The sequence below is a fragment of the Punica granatum genome, chromosome 8 (assembly GCF_007655135.1).
Source record: "Punica granatum isolate Tunisia-2019 chromosome 8, ASM765513v2, whole genome shotgun sequence".
In the NCBI taxonomy this organism is placed as follows: domain Eukaryota; kingdom Viridiplantae; phylum Streptophyta; class Magnoliopsida; order Myrtales; family Lythraceae; genus Punica; species Punica granatum.
Genome location: NC_045134.1, coordinates 3447624 through 3467185, shown reverse-complemented (window position 1 = coordinate 3467185; position 19562 = coordinate 3447624). Strand labels below are relative to the sequence as shown.

At 37.7% G+C, this 19562-nt stretch overlaps 1 protein-coding gene across 2 annotated transcripts; it reads left to right on the top strand.

The window, feature by feature from the left end:
- Nucleotides 1-7526: 7526 nt before the first annotated feature.
- On the top strand, nt 7527-12609 carry LOC116188128 (TMV resistance protein N-like). 2 transcript variants are annotated; one of them, XM_031517292.1, is made up of 7 exons: nt 7527-8085; nt 8202-9309; nt 9386-9673; nt 9778-10538; nt 10730-10790; nt 11299-11619; nt 12369-12609. In XM_031517292.1, the coding sequence occupies exons 1-6, from the start codon at nt 7601-7603 to the stop codon at nt 11581-11583; spliced, it is 2988 nt and encodes a 995-aa protein (XP_031373152.1). In that variant the 5' UTR covers nt 7527-7600; the 3' UTR covers nt 11584-11619; nt 12369-12609. The 2 variants fall into 2 exon arrangements, with proteins under 2 accessions (XP_031373152.1, XP_031373151.1); XM_031517291.1 differs by having other exon boundaries at nt 7528-8085; nt 11296-11619.
- The last annotated feature ends 6953 nt before the right edge of the window (nt 12610-19562 follow it).

Here is a 19562-nt window from a genome sequence, read left to right as displayed (position 1 = left end):
TGATCTTTCCAATCATGATACAGTCTTATGGACCCCTCACAAATATGGGCAGTTCTCCACTGCTAATGCCTGGAGTGTTTACGAGTCAGAAGCCCGACATTGGAATGGAGTAATGCGATTTGGTTCGATGGACAGCTCCCGCGATCTTCTTTCATCAGTTGGCTCCGTGTTCATAATAGATTAGCTACAAAGAACCGACTATCAACATGGGGGATTCAGATTGCGTCAGTTGAATGCCAATTCTGCAACTCAGAGTGGGAAACTCGCGAACATCTCTTTTTTGAATGTCCAGTCACCCAGGAAATTTGGAGAAGTTTGTTGGCTCGAGTTGGCCTGCGCCGTAATTTGGTGAGTTGGAATACGGAATTTTGTTGAATTTCTTCTCTTCGGGGCAAGAAACTCGATGTAATTTGTTTAAAGCTTCTATTGACTCACTACATATACTGCATATGGCGTGAGAAGAACACAAGGATTTATCAAAGGCAAAGCTCATTTCCAGAGGCTATAGTTCGGAAGATTTTTGCAGATGTGAAAGCAAAGCTCTGTGTTTACCCACGACTCTTTCACAAAATTGTAAATTCTATTATAGCCAATCACATGTTTAACCCTCTTGATATATGTCACGACCCGAAATTTCGATAGAGCTTTTCCTAAATTTCACCGAATCCATTATCACATAAAAACTTACTTCTCATAAATTTCCAAAGTATATAACTAATCCATCAACTCTAATAGGTATATACACTTTTCCGGAGATTTCTTTTTCGCTCTCACATCAGTGATACAACTAAACAAAATCTTCAGGTCATAACATTCTAAAGTCCATCCTATACAGAAAGGATATCTATTAAATAACTAAGATTCCTACCTAGTCCTCCAAGCTGATCCCCGATATCAAAAAGAGGTTTCTCCGCGCAATCGGAAGCTTATCTGGAAAAATGTATGCAAAGTGTGAGCTGCATCTCAGTGAGCACTATATTCCAAAGCAAAATGAATAATATTAAGTGATAAATATACTTTTAACAACCCAAATATTTATATAGATAGTAATAGCATAACCTAGTTTATCAATTAATTCACCAACACAGTATTTTATACAATGCATACAACTGATTACTAATCTTATTCCAAACAATCAATTGCCTCTATAACATATAAAACTATTATCAGAATTAACCCTTGACTCAACATCACCTTGCATTCATAACCCAATTAAATCAATTAGCAAACCAAACCACAAGACTTCCACAGAATAATTCAGACAATCGCAATAATCATCACATTTACAGCAATCGAACCCAAACAAGCAATATACAACACAACTAAATCAATATAGCCATAGGGTTGCATTCCCTCGCAACAGAGTTGTGACGGTACCGTGACCCCGCATATCTTACTCATATCATCCTTAACTCCCCATATTCATATCTCATAAGCGGGGGCCGCCTATTAACCTCTGGCGGTAAAAGTTGACCTCAATTTGTATTCCGCCGGGTCTTAGCGGCCGATCAAGTCCCTTTTTCTATTCCGCCGGGTCCAGCGGCCGATCAGGCCCCTGTTTATATTCCGTCGGGTCCAGCGGCCGATCAGGCCCCTATTTGTATTCCGCCGGGTCCAGCGGCCGATCTGGCCCATTTTGTAATCCGCCGGGTCCAGCGGTCCCATGGCTATAGTCAAACAACAATCACAAGCACAGTCAACTGCAGTCATGCCATCACACATCATAAGCCCACATCAAATCGTTATTCCCAAATTATCACAGTTCCGTATACACAAACACAACCACAATCATTTTCCAATTGAATCACATTATCATCATATTTTTCTTACGCAAGCCACATACTCAATCACACTGCATATCCCAAATCAAGGTGAAACATAAAAGGCCATATTTCTCATATCCTTTCCCACAACATTGCAAGACCGATTCTTTAATCTAACTACCACTATATTCGTCTTAAATAATTTATATAATTATAACACATAATGTCACAAGGAAATAGAGTATTCATATAACATACTATAATTATATATATCATTTCACAATGGAATGAAGTACTCACCGAATAACCAAAAATATTTCTCCAAACCTAACCTTGAGGGTGCACAATCAATGTCCTCAACTCCTATCAATCATGAGTATAGCTTGAAAAACAAGTTATGCCTAACAATCATATTCTCCACTAATTCTCATACTAAATCGCCTTGCAATGGCCTTGGAGGATCAACGAAACTAAGATATAAACACAACAATAGCACTAGTAATCCAACACTCAATATAAGACAACAACAAAATTCTTATTATTAGATTCTTACTCTAGGCAATTTATGAAGATTATAATTCGTCATAACGTGTGTATATATGAAGGTAGCAATTCAATTCACTAAATCAGCCCACATATCTTAAATATCCAAAGAAAATAATCTCATCATACTTAAAAATAAATATCAAAATCAAACTAGCTCAGATAACGGCACTTAGATCAATGAAAAGAATTAATTATAGGTCTCCTACTTGACATCTTTCTTTTTATTATCACTAATGAGACAAGTTCCTATAAATTCTCATACGTGAATACTAATAAGGTTATAAGCACAAGAATAGTGTAAATAATCATATTCCTTTACCAATAATTCGTTCATAATAATAAGGTACCGAACAACACCCTTTTGGCCTCAACAAGAAATAACTCGCCAGTTCACTCTAATAGCTAACTATTCAATTCTCCCAAGTTTTTCTAATGAAATTACATATACTTTTGTTTTGAATTCCACTTTTAATTTCCTCAATTTAGCAATTCAATTGTACCACACTCTTCAATTCACCGAGGAAAAGACACAATTGAATAAAATGGTGTCTCAAAACTCTAAACTCAATAATCTATGTCGAAAGCATCAATACTCTCATCTAATCTAATTCCTTCAACTCAAGACAAATTAACTAGAGCTAAATCCATAGATATATCTATCTTTTACCCAACCAATTACGTCAATTACGGCTTTCAATTAAAATTTAACATATAAACTTAATCTTCCATTTGCCCCTATAAAGCATAATAATCTCATTTAGTCTAACTTCTTCCTCAAGCCAAATTAAACTAAGCCAAACATATAGATACATCCATCTTTCATCCAATCAACATATCAAGATAAGATAATTAAACATAAAATCAATACACGAATTAGATTCTCCATTAATCCCTATAAACTTAAGTAAATTCATCCACTCTAACTCCTTCAACTCAAAGCGAAACTGAATTCAATCGAATAAGAAAGTAAGAGACTTAGACTCCACTTAATTCGGTAAATACTTATGCTAAGATTATAGAATACCAACTTACCAACCGATCCCGAAGCTCGGCCTTCTCCTCCTTCGTTTATTCTCTTGTTCTCTCTCTCTCTCTCTCTCACCCTCTGTTTTCCCCTGTTTCCTACTTCGAGCCCAACCCAGGAAAAGAAAGCAGAGAAACGCAGGAAAGAAGAAAGAAGAAAGAAGGAAAAGCAATTGAAATTGAAAAAGTAATGGCGGTGGAAATGGAGTGCGCTGGGAAAGAAGAGAAGAAAGGTTGGCCCACGTGGGGTCCATGGCACCACACCTTCTTCTTTTTGTTTTTTTTTTAATAACCACAAAAGTACATTACATGAATGATATATATATATATATACACACACATACATACATATGTTTGAAAATGAAATCTCACGGTACCACCACATAAAAGTACCTTCCATGTATAATATATATATATATATATATATATATATCTATGCATATGTTTGAAAATAAAGTCTGATGGGTCTCACAATCACCTCCACTAATAAAAATTTTGTCCCCGAAATTTATTTATGCGATACCAAAAGTTAAAGGATTAAGGGTTATAACATCCTCAGGTCCCCATATCTCCTCTGAACTGACTCTTCCACACACCTTTATATGTCACCGAGCTTCCGTTAAGCCACTATAATAATTTAGATGATCTGAGCCCAAGTCTGGTAGAATATCCAAATCTCCGTTCCAAAGCAAATCTAGGATTTCTGAGTTCGAACACCGAAAATTCTGTCCAAACCTAATCAATAAAAGTCCTTCCATGTCGCTGGGGTATATATAAACTGAAATAAACCCTGAATCTACCTTGGAAAATCAAGAGATTTATATATGTCTCTGCTGACGGTAGAATTGGCCAGTCTCAACTTGATAGCTTTTCCAATAGAATTATCCATGCCAAAGTGGATTGCCGATAGCGGAAATATAGGATACCAGAAACCCATATCGAACTCTTACGATGATGTCAGACTGATAATATTAATCCAAGCAATAATAGAATCACAGGATCAATGATGAAACCAAGTAAGATCCCGTTCAGTAAGCAGAGCAACAATCTTCTCAATCCTGTCAGATCATTCCCACAGCAACATAACCCTAATTGAATGCAGATATAAGGAGAAAATATTCTGGAATCACCATTTACTAGAACCAGAGAACGCAGGATGACAGATGATATTGAATAATTGATACTCCAGGAAATGTCCCAATGAAGGAAATCTTGACCCTAATACTTAACTGAATTCAATACTCGTTTGAAGCTCGAAGAATAACCGATCATAACGCTAATTCCGCGAGAACTCAAACTATGGGGAACCTGAGGTGCCTCCCTTTACTTAAATCTTAATAGTATTCTAATAATTATGTATAGATTTTAAAAAGTATACTTAAGCCCCTGGCTTATTCTTTAGCACAAAGAAATTTGTAAACATCGACCTTTGGAAAAATCTTGCTAATATGTCAGTAGAATATTAAAATTTACTCATCATTAAATCGAGCAATTAAGACCAAAACTAATCGAATAACTGACATAACAACTAAACAAGAAAATTACAATTAACTGCCAAGGAAAAAGCATATTACAAACATGACAGCATATATTGAATTCAATCAGAGTTCCAAATGATATTCGGACAAACTAAATCAAAATATATATGCTCAAAAATTACAAGCACCTCTGTAAAACTTGATATGAAAAACTTAATTATTTAATGATAATTTCAATCCTTAGCTGCTTAGTATCAATTTTCCCATTGTGCAATACAAATGTAAATTTCAACAAGCAGACGTAAGCCCGTGCTTATTTACTAACAGATTCAAAGCATAAACAACTTAATCAACCAGCATAGAATTCAAGAAATGCTAGCAAAATCACCACAATTATCCAAAAATTACTCGGGGATCAAGCTTCAACTTAAGTCTACAGGATCTCCTAACCTATGCTCTGATACCAAAATTGTCACGACCCGAAATTTCGATAGAGCTTTTCCTAAATTTCACCGAATCCATTATCACATAAAAACTTACTTCTCATAAATTTCCAAAGTATATAACTAATCCATCAACTCTAATAGGTATATACACTTTTCCGGAGATTTCTTTTTCGCTCTCACATCAGTGATACAACTAAACAAAATCTTCAGGTCATAACATTCTAAAGTCCATCCTATACAGAAAGGATATCTATTAAATAACTAAGGTTCCTACCTAGTCCTCCAAGCTGATCCCCGATATCAAAAAGAGGTTTCTCCGCGCAATCGGAAGCTTATCTGGAAAAATGTATGCAGGGTGTGAGCTGTATCTCAGTGAGCACTATATTCCAAAGCAAAATGAATAATATTAAGTGATAAATATACTTTTAACAACCCAAATATTTATATAGATAGTAATAGCATAACCTAGTCTATCAATTAATTCACCAACACAGTATTTTATACAATGCATACAATATTTATATAGGTTAACAGGACCACGGTTCAGCCCTTGTGAGCAAATCCCATGCACGCAAGTCGCTTTTGTGTTAAGACGAGCTGATTGTAAAGACTGTGGTCGGGTTAACCTACTGCTTGCTCATGGTCAACTTATAAGTCAGCTGATCTCCTCCATATGCTTATCTGTGGATTTCTCCATTATTATGCGTAATAATCCTTCTACTCGGCCCCGCTCAGAGATTATCATCAGTCGTTAATTACAGGAGCTCTTGCATTGAAGATATGCAGTGTTCAGGCCCTTCTTCAGATGAGAAAGATGAATTTTCACCTGCACTTTGAGACGATTGTAAGCTGCAAAGATCTCTTCGGTCATCAAGTATGAGCCAGCCAGCCACGAGATGGTGAAGCAAGGTGTTTTTAGATCCACATGCTCAAGTACGTTGTATAGCAGTCCCCGCAGTGAGGAACAAAAGCTCATGCAGGGTTAGGGCGGGGAGTTTCTTTCTCATACACATCACTGTTCTGATGGGCTCAGCAAAAAAGTGCAGTTTAATCCTGAAAACGGAAAAGAAAGAAGATTCTACTGATAATCTTTGGGACAGAACAAGAGAAATAGGAAACTGGTGAACATTTGAAAGTGAGGCTTATCATACTTGTTAAATTCTTTTCTCTTCGGCGCAGTGCCATAGTCTTGTTCTTTATGCTATGAACTCTTTCTGTATTATGTCCTGCAGTTCGTGTCAAAGCGGACCTGATTCCCATCCCTCCCTTAAAACTATTCAGTTAAGATATAGTTTCCTGTTACGTCAATTTGAACTGCAATAGTACTAACACAATTCTTTTGAAAAGATAATTCTCGACGATAACAGATTTTTTCTCCTTTGCACCTGGCATGACGGTTTACTGTACGTCCTCAGAGAGCACTGCTGCTGATTTTGTGCACAATTGGAAATAAGAACGAGGATAAAACAGAGACAATCTACATATAGAAAGTTAGAGGTGCGGTGGGCTGAGTACCAAGGAGAATATTTTATGTGTAATGAAAATATCACGTAAAATTATGTCACTAAATACATAAAAAAAATATTACTTTCTCGACACGAGCAGCCAATCTATAAAAAGTAAGGACAAGCCCTGACACATTAGAAAGCTTTTTTCTTTCTTCATTCAAGGGGAATCAACACCTTTCTTTTCTACGGTTCTCTTATGTAAATTGTTGATTCCAAAACCATAACTCTACACTACCAAAGGGCAAGAGTCAATTCGCACCAAACATACGAAGGATGAACCGCTTTCGGCGGAAATTAGATGCCCTAATATGAAAGAGAAAGGTCATCCTACGGATAAGTTTCTCGGGGACTAGATTTCACACTTTTCGTGGGACCAAGGCACAAACTTTAGTCAGTAACATGAATCTGCTCCTTTCAAACGAGGTTTGTAGAGAAATGGGAAGATTCATATATTTTAACAATAAAATACAATAAAATGATTAATGATTAAGATAAAACCACAAAAACATTCTATTCCATTGACACATGCTTATCGTCTAAAGTTAATAATTTTTTAATTTAATTGTTCCTTGTGAGATTTTTTTTTTGCCTCTTTTGTTTCGTTTGTCTTTATATCAATAATAATAATGAAAAGACGACACAAAAGTACGGACAAATTTTCTTTTACACAGTGTGACATGACTAATTAATTATTTGCCAGAACCAACCACAGAACATTGCCGTGCAAGATGATTCTTTTGGATCTGTTTGTTTTATATTATATTATATTTATTGAGAAGAAATTAGGGTTGTTCAGGGTGCTTTCTTTGACCACGGAAAGACAGAGAGATCAGACGATGGCTCCGAAGAGGAAGAGAGCATCACCGGCAACATCTTACCAGGTCTTCCTGAACTTCAGAGGACCCGACACCCGTCAGGGTTTAACGGATGTCCTTTACCATGCTCTTGTAGATGCCGGGATTCGTGTTTTCAGAGACAATGAGGAGATCCGTAAAGGCGAGTATATAGGCGATGAGATCCTGAGAGCCATCGAGGACTCCAGGATCTTCGTGCCTATCTTCTCCAGGACCTATGCTAGCAGTAAGTGGTGCCTCATTGAGCTCGCAAAAATGGTGGAGTCCAAGGAGAAATCGAGCGGCAGTAAAAGGATCCTTCCCATTTTCTATGATGTGAGCGTCAATGATGTCAAGCTTAAGACGGAGTTGTACACTGAAGCTCTATCAATACACAGGGAGAAGTTCAGTCCCAACACAGTGCAGCAGTGGGAGAAGGCTCTTCGAGAAGCTGGAAAAATAAAGGGGTGGGAACTGAAGGATAAAGGGTGAATGGCTTATTGAACTTTTTCATTCTTCAAACTGCTTATCGTTTTCAGGCCTTTTAGACTTTCTACTATTATATGTACTAAACACAATTCTTATTCATGTATATCAATGGTAGTCATGCAGAATTTGCTAAGGAATTCGTCAGGAAGGTTTCGGTGGAGTTGAAAGTGAAAAAAAAATATGTGACTGGGAGCCTAGTTGAGAGGATTGATGAGCAAGATGCTCTTATAAGCTTGTTGGATCTAAAGTCCTCTCATGATGTTCGGTTGGTCTGGATCCATGGAATGGGGGGTATCGGTAAGACAACACTTGCCAAGGCTGTTTTCAACCGACTCTGTGATCACTTCGACGGCTGCTGCTTCCTTCTAGACGTGCGAGAAACAACCAAGCGCAAAGGTATTGAACACTTGCAGAGACAACTCTTGCAAGATCTTGGTGTTAAATCAGCAGACATCACTGACGAAAACGATGGGATCTGGATGATCAGCAAAAAGTTGCAGAGCAGGAAAGTACTAGTTGTTCTTGATGATGTATACGACCTGGAGCAAATCGGGAAACTAGCAGGAGAGGTTGGTTGGTTTGGAGAGGGAAGCAGGATAATCATCACCTCCCGGAATAAAAAGGCTCCTGTGTTTGAGGGAGGAAGAGTTGAGATATTGGAAGCAGAGCCGATGAAATTTGAAGAATCTCTCCTCCTTTTCAGCAGGCATGCCTTTGGGAAGGAGAATCCACCTGAAGACTTCTGTGACCTTTCAGAGGAAGTCGTCAGAATTACGGGAGGGCTTCCCTTGGCTCTTGAAATAGTAGGTTCACAACTTCGGACAAGTTACGAGCATCGTGATCGTGTCCATTGGAATCATTTAATTGGTACCTTACAGAAAATACCGGCCAAGAAGGTCCAAGACAGGCTTAAGATAAGTTATGATGCCTTAGACTGGGAAGCGAAGAAGATATTCCTTGATATCGCGTGTTTCTTCATTAACGAGGAGAAAACAAAAGCAATTTACATGTGGCAATCCTGTGGCTTTGAACCATATTTGGCAGTGAAAGAGCTTGTCGATGCGTCCCTAATAAAACTTGCAGATGAGAAGTTCTCGATGCATGATCAGCTGCGGGACCTTGGAAGAAAAATCGTTCATGATGAGAGGTCAAAGAACCCAGGAAGGCCTTGCAGTAGAATATGGATGCAAGAGGATGCTTTGAAGGTGCTGAAGGAAGAAGAGGTAAACATACTTTTTGTGAAGAGACGTTTCTTTATCCACGGTTGTTCTCTCACCCCTCGTCTCTTCCTTTTTACAGGGCAAAAAATACGTCGAGATGCTTAGCCTTCCCTACAATGAACACTCTGAAGATTGTGCCCTTACGAAACAGGAATTGAAGAGTTTCAAGAATCTAAGATTTCTCAGTCTCTATGGATCAAATTTTTCGGGAGATCTAGAGCATGTCCTACCCAAGTTGATATGGCTTTCTTGGCATGGTTTTCCTCACATATTTCAGGGAACTAATCTGTATCTGAAGAATCTGGTTGTGCTTGAACTCTCCGGAAGTCTCATAAGTGAAACATGGAAAGGATGGTGCCAAATCGGGGTAAAACTAGCTCGTGCATTTAGTACTTCTGCACTCTGTCTTGGAACTCTCTTCCGATTAATCTTCACTTACCTAACTTAGTATGGAAATCGGTTGCTTTACAGATGTGCAAGGAGTTGAAAGTTCTAGATCTCAGAAGTTGCCACCGCTTGACCAAGACGCCTGACCTATCGGTGTGCACGAAATTGGAGAGACTAATACTTCGAGATTGCATGAATCTGGTGGAAATAGACCATTCCGTGGGAACATTGAAATGCCTAAAGTACTTGAACGCCAGTGGCTGTCCTTATCTCAGAGACATTCCTGAAGAAATATGTTCTTTGGATGGAGTCGAGGAGATAGTCATGGTAGCAAAAGGCAACTTCCAAGATATTCTCAAACTTCCGGACTCCATCGGAAGACTCTCCAGGCTTAAGCACCTGTCTGTGAGTTTGGGAAGGGGTACACCTCCAAACTCACTTGGATATCTAAAATCACTGGCTAAGTTGGACCTGTCATGGTCAAAGATGGCCGAATTACCTAAGTCCATTGGAGGACTGGTGAAACTCGAGTATCTGTCCTTACACTTCTGTAGAGGAATAACGGAGCTCCCAGATTCGATCAGGTATCTGAAATCGCTGGCCGTGCTGGATATTTCGATGTCAGGAATCACTCGACTTCCATCTACAGTTGAGTATCTGCAGGAACTGAAAGTGATCAATATGAGAGGTAGTGTTATCCAATCGATTCCCAGATCCATTAGGAAGCTGAAGAAGTTGGAAAAGTTGGACATCCAGTATTGCTATCGTCTACGAAATATCCCATCGGAAATTGAGGGGCTCCCTTCCTTGCTAACGGTCTCATGCTCTGCCCCAGAGATTGACAGGTAAGGAGGCGTTGCTCTACTTGACGTAATTTTTTTTTTTTTTTTTAAAAAGGCTTTTTATCTTTGGATGGGGGATCTGGAGGATATAAGTAATTGACATATGTCCCCCTCTTAGTCCTCCCATCTCCGATGCCATCATCCTAACTATCAACTTTATGTTTATTTTGCTCCGGTTCTCGATATCGTTTCAGTGTCGCGTCGCTGGTAGACAAAGATGAAGGCTGGCCCACCACAGAAGACGGCTCTGATTGGGTAATGCTGATAAAGCAACCACCGCCCCAAAAATTTGAGTCAATATATATACACACAACACACACACATTTGGAGTCAATTACCTATAAAAATCCCAATTTTTCAGGTTTCATCAATTGTGGCATATATTTTTTTATTGAATTAGAAATACACAAACTATCAATTTAGTATCAATGTTAGCACAATATCACTTTATCCATTAAACAAGAATTGTTGACTTATACTATCAATTATGACCTCTATTGTCATCAGCAACCCAATTGGTTGCCGATGATCCTAACTAGGGGAGTGGTAGCTATCATCAAGGCCACCGATCAGAATTGAAGAAACCCAAAATTTTGGAGTTTTTCGATTTCGACCGATGGGACCTCGACAGCAACTTCCATCCCCTATTGGGATCGCTAGTGACAACAGATGTCGCAATTGATAGTATATGTCAACAATTCCAATTAAATTAATGAAAAAATTGACGACGCGCTAACATTGCTTGGAATACTTGGAGCAGCAGCTCATCGGGAACGAGATGAAGTGGGAGCACATGATCTCAAACCGCAAGTCCGCCCGCCAGTCAAGGATGAGGAAGCAGAAGTACCTCGATGACCTCATGGCAATGGCCAGTGAACTCAGGGTTGAGAACGGCAGGCTCGCAGAGTTCCTCGGGGTTATCGTACACCTCTACGACGCTATGGAGGTGGAGAATATGGTCCTCCGGGCCCGGGCTGCCGAGTTCTCCGACCGACTCAGGGTCCTAAATGACGATGACTACATCGGTGGCCTCAGTGACGTATACTAGTGCAGGTGGCAGATTATGGTTTGTTGGAGGACTCAGGTAAAAATTCATCCCTGTGCGTTCATGATTAAGCTTTTCGTTTCTATTTTCAGAGAGAGAAAGCTCGATTGGAGACCATTAATGGCAGCTCATGATAGAGATGATTTCTGGTCGAAATTTTTATATGGCTCAGCCTCATCTGATTAAAAGAAAATGTTGGGATCTTATAGAACTTGTTTTCAATGATCGATCGACTTTAAGTTTTTGAAAATCATAATGAATATCCAATTTCGACCTGCATTTTCGAATTGATTTCTCACCTTTCGATGTCCCGCTTGTTTCTAAAACATAGCCCATACTGTAAGGTTTCCCTAGAATCCAAGCAAACTGTTCGGGGCTGCCGTTATAGTAACGTCCAGCCACAGTGAAGTCCCCATTTTCCCTTGTTTGGTAGCACAAATTTCAATGGTCAATAGAAAAATATTTTTCTTTTGACCGAAAATACAAAATAACATTTTGAAAAGAAATTCCTTTCAAATGGGCAAAAAAATTCATTTCAAAAATGAGGAAAATACTGCAATTTTTTAGGGGTTAATAGCCTAAAAATGCATTTACTTTCCTTAAATTTTCACATCTACTAAAACGGCAATTGCTCCATTAAATTTTTTGGCGTAACCGTTAACGGGGGCTAACATAGCAAATGGAATATGAGCTGTCATTTTTTTCTCATTAAATTACAAACTTTTATTTTATTCCCAGACTTACTTCTTTTCTTTTTTCATAAAATCGTAAACTTTTTGCTCCTTTAGCTGGTGAACAGTGAACGGCTGCTGCTCTCTGCTACACTTCTCCAACAGAGTCACTCGGCTCTCAACTGAAGTATGAAAGGATAAAAATTATGTTTGTTTTGTCCTAATGTTGCAGCATTTGCGTATTATGTTTGACTAAGCTTGTCTTCAGTCAATGTTAATTATTTTCTGCACAATGGATGAGAAGAAAAAAAATTATAGAGATTGTTGTGATACGAGTCACATGTTCGTCTTTGGTTTAGTTTGTTTGGATATTTCTATTACTTTCCGGCAGCAGAAGTTAAATCTGTTCATTCAGGCCCAAACACCAACCTGAGCTCATTGACTAGCAGCATCAGCTAGCATCTATGTCCACACCTTGCAGATCGTCTTCTGCTTTTTTTCTTGATCCTGACCCTCTGTCACAAGCGATACGGTAGTTTAGTCAGCTTGTAAAAGCCATCCACCACTCCGATTGAACAAAGGCCACTGGATATTGCATCGCTCCGTTACTACCCCTTTATGCAACGCTAGGATAGTTTAAAAGTCAGTAGAGAGCAACAGACCAATGGAGATGGAGGGTAGATTGTTCATTTCATGTTTTCAACCTCGTCTATGATAACACAATTATCCTTAGAACTGGTCCAACTTTTGCTGACTTCGACCTAAACCCGGTCTTGGATCGTGTTCGGGTTACTCTCTGTATATTCATCATGGGCTCAAATCCTGTTATGGCTCCATGCTGAGATCTGATGCAGCCTTCTTAACAATGAATTGATGAGGCCAACAAGAGCCACTGGCAGACGATTGACAACTGACACACCAAAATCAATTAAATCGTTCTAAAATGATTATCGGTTAATGGACACGATAAAGGAATTGCAATGTGAGATATCGTTTGACAATGAAAAAACATGATGATAAACTTTTCCAGCGTTTTTCGAATGTGCCGGTGCTATCAGTGATGGCAGCGACATAATCTTCCACATCCAAAGGCAATCGGCTGGCACGTGAATCATAACCTCATCGAGAACGCGCTCAGGGATGGAAGAAGTTCCATTTCCCCCATCTTCATGGACAAAAAGCCAAAGCAGAGTCCCAGACCCAAAAAAGTCAAAAACGCAAAAGATTCAGTATAAAAAGTGGGATATTTTCCAAAAAAGCATAAATAAATAAATAAATAAACGAAAGTGGAAGTTTCATTACTAATAAAATGCGGTTTGTGCTTAAGTGAAGTCACGACCCTGCAAACGATGACGAGAGTCGTCGGAACACACACAAGTAGCCGGAGGAGGGCCGAAGCTAATACATGACAACATATACCATGTTCTTGTAATGGACTTTAATGAAGTCGGTCCAATATATTGAATCTCTTTTCTGGGACTAAAGTTATCGTTTTCCGGTGCAGCATATGTGACACCAATCTCTTTGAATATGTGAATACTAAACATTCCGACATACATCGATTACACACGGTTCTTTAGTTAAGTTCCGAAATCTAGATGCATGAGAATTAATAGGTAGGGGATTTCTCCGATTCAAAATTCATTGTCCATAACTGGAAACAAGAGGCGAGGCCATATCTTAATGGGAGGATTCTTAATTTGCGTGGCAATAATTGGGATTTGATTCATTTCATTCATTCAGTAAGTCAAAGTCGACTGTGATCTCAACTACGTAACAGAAAAGTCATGTAGTAGCTTCGTTCCTCCTCCTGCTACTTGTGTGTGTTCTATCGGCTATAATAAATTTGGAGCAATTACTCGTTTTATGAGTAAATTATCGTAATTAAATTAGAAAGATATATTTTCTTATTCAGTTACTTATAAATATAGATGTTTTCATCGACGACGTTCTTGTTTGGAGAATAGTAACAGACAAGATTTCATTGCATAAGTCCATTGGTTTAATAAATGTATTATATTTGGAATTTATTTCTAATTAATTGAAAATATTGTTTCTATATGGTTATATAAGCAATAAAGGCATTTCCTCCCTATTACCTTCCGTTTCTCAATTAGCCTCTAAAAGTCATTCATCTTATTTCCATAAATGTATTCATTTCTTCTATTATTAATTATGATGATGCTTATTTCTTAAATTGGTTTGGGTGCAAATATAGATATTTTCTCCACTTCACTTCCTCAGCCGTTTCCCCTCTTAATTGCCATGTTTTATAAATTGTTCTTTTATGTTTCAATAGCTGGTCTTAAAACATCCAATAGGAAGGAATTGTTGTGTTTACAATAATTTTTCCTTATTTAATTGAATTTTAGTAAAATAACCTTTGACCATCTATTTATTTTATTCCATAAATCCCTTTGGTGCATTGATTTCTCCCAGTAAACCGTCCCCTTGTCACTCTCTATAAATAGTCATCATTTTCTTACTGCCGAAAAGAAAATCAACAAGTGAGGGAGAGAAATAGATAGTCATAGGAAATTAGAGAGATTATGAGAAAGTAGTAAAGTCTGAAACCCGAGAATTTCGACACACACCAGCATAGATTTTATATATATATATATATATATATATATATATATTGTAGTAATTGGGCTGACCGTCAATATGGGTTTGAGAAAACATCAAGCCCACATGGCCCCCTTTTAAGCCCATTATCCCCCACATGGCCCCTTTTAAGTGACACCGATGCACTTGCATATAGTGTGTAATTTACGTAATAAATATAAATAGATAAATAGATGGCATTTTCATACATATATACTTATATAGAATGTCTATTATATATAGATTTTTTTTCCTGCAAGTGCTTTAGAAGAATTGGAAAAGGAAAAATAATAATAGAAAGAAATGGAAACAAAATAATGACTTGATTAGGGCGTTTGTCTTCTTATTTTTTTTCCTATTTATTGAGTTTAGCTTGTTGGGGCCTTTCGGTTCGAAGGGAAGAACGGAGGCGCAGAGAGAGAGAGAGAGAGAGAGGCTGTGATAGGAGGTTCCGAGTGGCAGCTCGTAGCAAAGAGGAGAGTAGCTGGAGAACAAAGGAAGAGGGGGAAAGAGAAGCAGAGAGTGAGAGAGAGAACGAGAATGAGAGCTGGTGGATTGCCACCGGGAGAGGAGTTGGTATGGAACGAGGAAGATGGGCAGCAAGAAGAAGGCAGACAAGTGTGTGTGTTGGGGTTGGAAGTAGGAAGAAGTTCCATGAGAAGGGTTCTTAAACCCAACTAGATTATGGGTATACTACTTAGATATGTAGCTAATTTTCCTTCTATGGATTTGTTTTCTGGATTGTGTTTTTCTTGTATGTAATTTGACAGTAAGAGATGGTATTGGAGCAGAAAGAAGATAAGATAATATAGAGTAAACAAAGGAGCAAATAGTGTAGTGTTGATTCGATAGTGTAGGAAACTTTGATTGAATTTACATAAAATGTTTTAGAGATTGGTCTGCTGTGTCTATAATATGATGGAATTTGCTTCTTTGGTTAGTTGGGATATATGGCTGTTAGAGCTTATGAAGGTATTTGATAATGACAGTATCATGTGATCGTTTTGCTTGCTAAATTAAGTGAGAATAGTGATAAATTGAGGAACAAAATATCAGTTGATTGTGTAAGTTAGTGATGTTATAAGGGTAAGTTCTAGTGATTTATGTGCGAATAAAATACTGGATGGGGCTTATGGGAAGTATAGACAGGATAGAAGTGAACTTGATTAGAGAAGTATTTTCGAAGTGGAAGAGAGATCAACTAGCACCAATAAGTATAGTGATTATATTGTCTAGTTATAATATATCCGTTCTTATTGAGGCCAAAGGGGCTATGCTTGTGATTTAATTTTAAAGAGAAATAGTTAATCAGTAAACGGGTGTGCCGAGTGGTTTGATATTGTAATGTGTCATGTATGTATAGTTTGGTTGTTGTTATGCTTATATTTGACTAGGGACCGAGGAGACTGAATCCCGACACTCGAAAGGCTCAATTCGATGGATGTATCTTGGGAGTTCTGTGAGTACTCTATTCCCTTGAGAAATGATGTATTATAGTTATATAAATTATTTAAGAAGAATATTGTGATAGTTAGAGAATAAGAAATTGGTCTTGCTATGTTATGTGAAAGGATTCGAGAGATATTACCCTCTTATATTTCATTTTGATTGGAGATATGTGATGATAATATGATACCATTGTAATATTATTGGGATTGTGCTTGTGTATACTGATATTGTTTTATTTTTATAGGCATGAGACCGTTAGACCCGGCATAATAGGATAGGGGGTGTGTTTGACCACTGATCTGGCAGGATAAAAAATGGACGCCTAGACTGTTGAACTAGCGGGATATAAAATGGATGGTATGGACGCCTAGACTGCTGAATCGGTGTGATATAAAATGGACTTTAGGTTGGAGGTTTGATAATGGGTGGCATCTGATTATGAGAAGTGGTAAGGTGAGTAATGGAGATTTAAGTTGAGATGCAAAGTCATGGTACCAGTTATAACTCAGTTGCGAAGAAATGCGACCCTGTGGCTATATTGATTGGTTATGTTGTATATTGTTTGTCTGGTCTGATTGTTATAAATTGGATAATTGTTGAGGTTGTCAGAAGTTATTCTGTGAAAGTCGTGTTGTTTGCTAGAACTTGATTTAGTCAGTGTATGAATGTTAGGTGGTGTTGAGTTAAATGGTTAATTCTAATATTATTATATGGTTATAAAGATAATTGATTGTTTAAAAATGAATTTAATAATTATTTGTATATATTGTATAACATGTTGTATTTGTGAATTAAATGATGGACTTGGGTATGCTAGTAGTATCTTTGGTCGTTTAAAAATATTTTTTTATTTAATAATAGTTCATTTTATTATGAAATCTTGTGCTTACTGAGATGCAGCTCACGCTCTGCATATTATTTTTCAGATAAGTTAAGAGGCTGCGTGGGAGAATCATTTTGATATCGGGGTTCGGCATGGGAGATAGTTAGCTAGATCTTTATGTTTTACGGGTATTAGAGCTATGTATATAGTACTTGTAATAAGTTACGATCCGAAGGATTTTGTTTAACTGCTTATGGGATGATGTAAGAAATATCTATATTTATCTTTTTAGAGATCTATGATTTTCTATATATATTTTATGGCTGATCATGAAGGAAATATTATAATTTAATTAGCATTAATATCAGATTTGAAAATTTTAGAATTTTAGAAAAAATGTTGCTAAAATTTCGGGTCGTGATATAAAGTATTCACGCTATGTAAGTGTCAGATTTTTGAGCGAATCATGCAAGGTGAGTAATCTATCCTAAATTAGTGTTTTCAAAATGTATGTATATGATCTTTTAAATTCATTGTCATGGTCATGTCGATGTCTCGGGCACACATGTATTTTGTTATGATGGTTATCAATTTTGATCATATAAGTTTGATAAGCGTTATGTTTCCCAATGAGGTTTCCGTTGTTTTAGTGAACCTTGGCTCTTAGAAGAGGCTAGGGATGATCAGTGTTATGTTTATTGCTATCTTTGGATATTGAACCCATGCGTAGACTCGGCTAGTTTAGGTGTGATTACTCACTAGGCTGTCGAACTCAATCCATTCCAAATTTCACATTTTTTAGATAAGTTCTCTTGGGGGGCTAATATTGAAGATCAAAGTGCGCAACGGATTTCGTCTATTTTATCATTGATATCTAAATTGTACTTACAAATTATTGTACAAAATCGTGTATTATTATATTACTTGTATATTTTATGGAATTATTGAATTGTATGGATATTAAGTCTCTTATAATCTCTCGTATTTTAGATTTTCTTGGTTTAGAAATCGGGGTGTTACAAGCTCCGCATTGCCATTAGATGCTTCAGTTGGCCTCTATCGCAGTACAAGTCCCCCCCCCCCCCCCCCCCCCCCCCCCCCCCCCGAAGCCAAACATTGAGACTTTCCTGCGCGAGGGGTGACCCCTGATTGGGTCTCGAGTTCTTGGTGGCTCTGCCCAGGGCCATAGCCGCAGTTCAGAGCCACAAGAGTGGTGGTTAGCGCATTGAAGTCAGTTAAGCGAATAGGTGTTGAGCCATAGTCCTAGATGTTCATCCATGCGGTACGGGCTGTGCTCAGCATGAATTAATGAGGCAAACTGGAAACATAAAGTCGACGCAATTAATTAACTGAGTTATTTGCGATGGCTAGCTGTTGGTGTTCTATGTTTGTATTGCCAAAGAAGGTGATTAAAATGGTACATCAACGATGTAGGGCTTTCTTATGGGCTGGAAAATAGTCTAGTGCAATGGCATATGCATGTTATCTTCTAAAGTCAATAATTTTTTTATTCAATTCTGGCTTATGGGATTTTTTGTGCCTCATCTATTTCCTTTGTGCTTATAATCGGGGGGAAAAAAAGACAATGGGAAACCGGAGAGAAGTTTCTCTTATAATATTATTAATTATTGGCACAAAACAAGCTAATCCTCTGTCAATGTTAATCAGTTTGAGACTAATTTTCTGATTAGAAAATATAGAAGATCACGCCCGCGAGAGTACAGTAATATTTTTATTTTTTTTCCGGTGGAAAATATGTTTATTAGCTAAGCACATAAATATAGAAGATCACGCCCGCGAGAGTAAAATAATATGTTGACTAGCTAAGCACATCAATATAGAAGATCACGCCCGCGAGAGTAAAATAATAGTTTCAACTGAATTTGTATTGTTGCAGTCGATCGAAAAAATTGAAAGCACTGTTACGGCATTTGCATGCTCTTCCAATTTCTAACCATATATTTTGGCGGGCTTGTTCATGTGGAAACGCAATCCATCAAAATCTCATCGAGAATTAGCGTGGTCAGTAATGGAAGGAGTTCCATTTCCAGCTTCAATCTTCATTGATTATCGGGCCTTATTTATCTCAATAACCATACAAACACAGAAGTCCATCGGGAAGATTATTGTAATTGTGTACAATGCGAATCAGAAACCCATACCTTAAAAATAAATCATGAAAATGAACGATGGCGCAGCTCGAGTGCTCGAAATTTTTACCAATTAATTTTCACTTTGATAAGGTTTAGCCTGGAAAATCAGAACAAACTATAACAAGCCAATGTATGCTTCATTAAATTATTTGTTATTCATCATATCCGGTCGGTGGGGGTTAATTATTTGATGGAACTTTTAATTAGCAATTGTTATCTTTAGGAATTAATGCTATTTAAGCCCTTTCCCACATATACGAAAAAGTCTTTTCTCATCTTTAT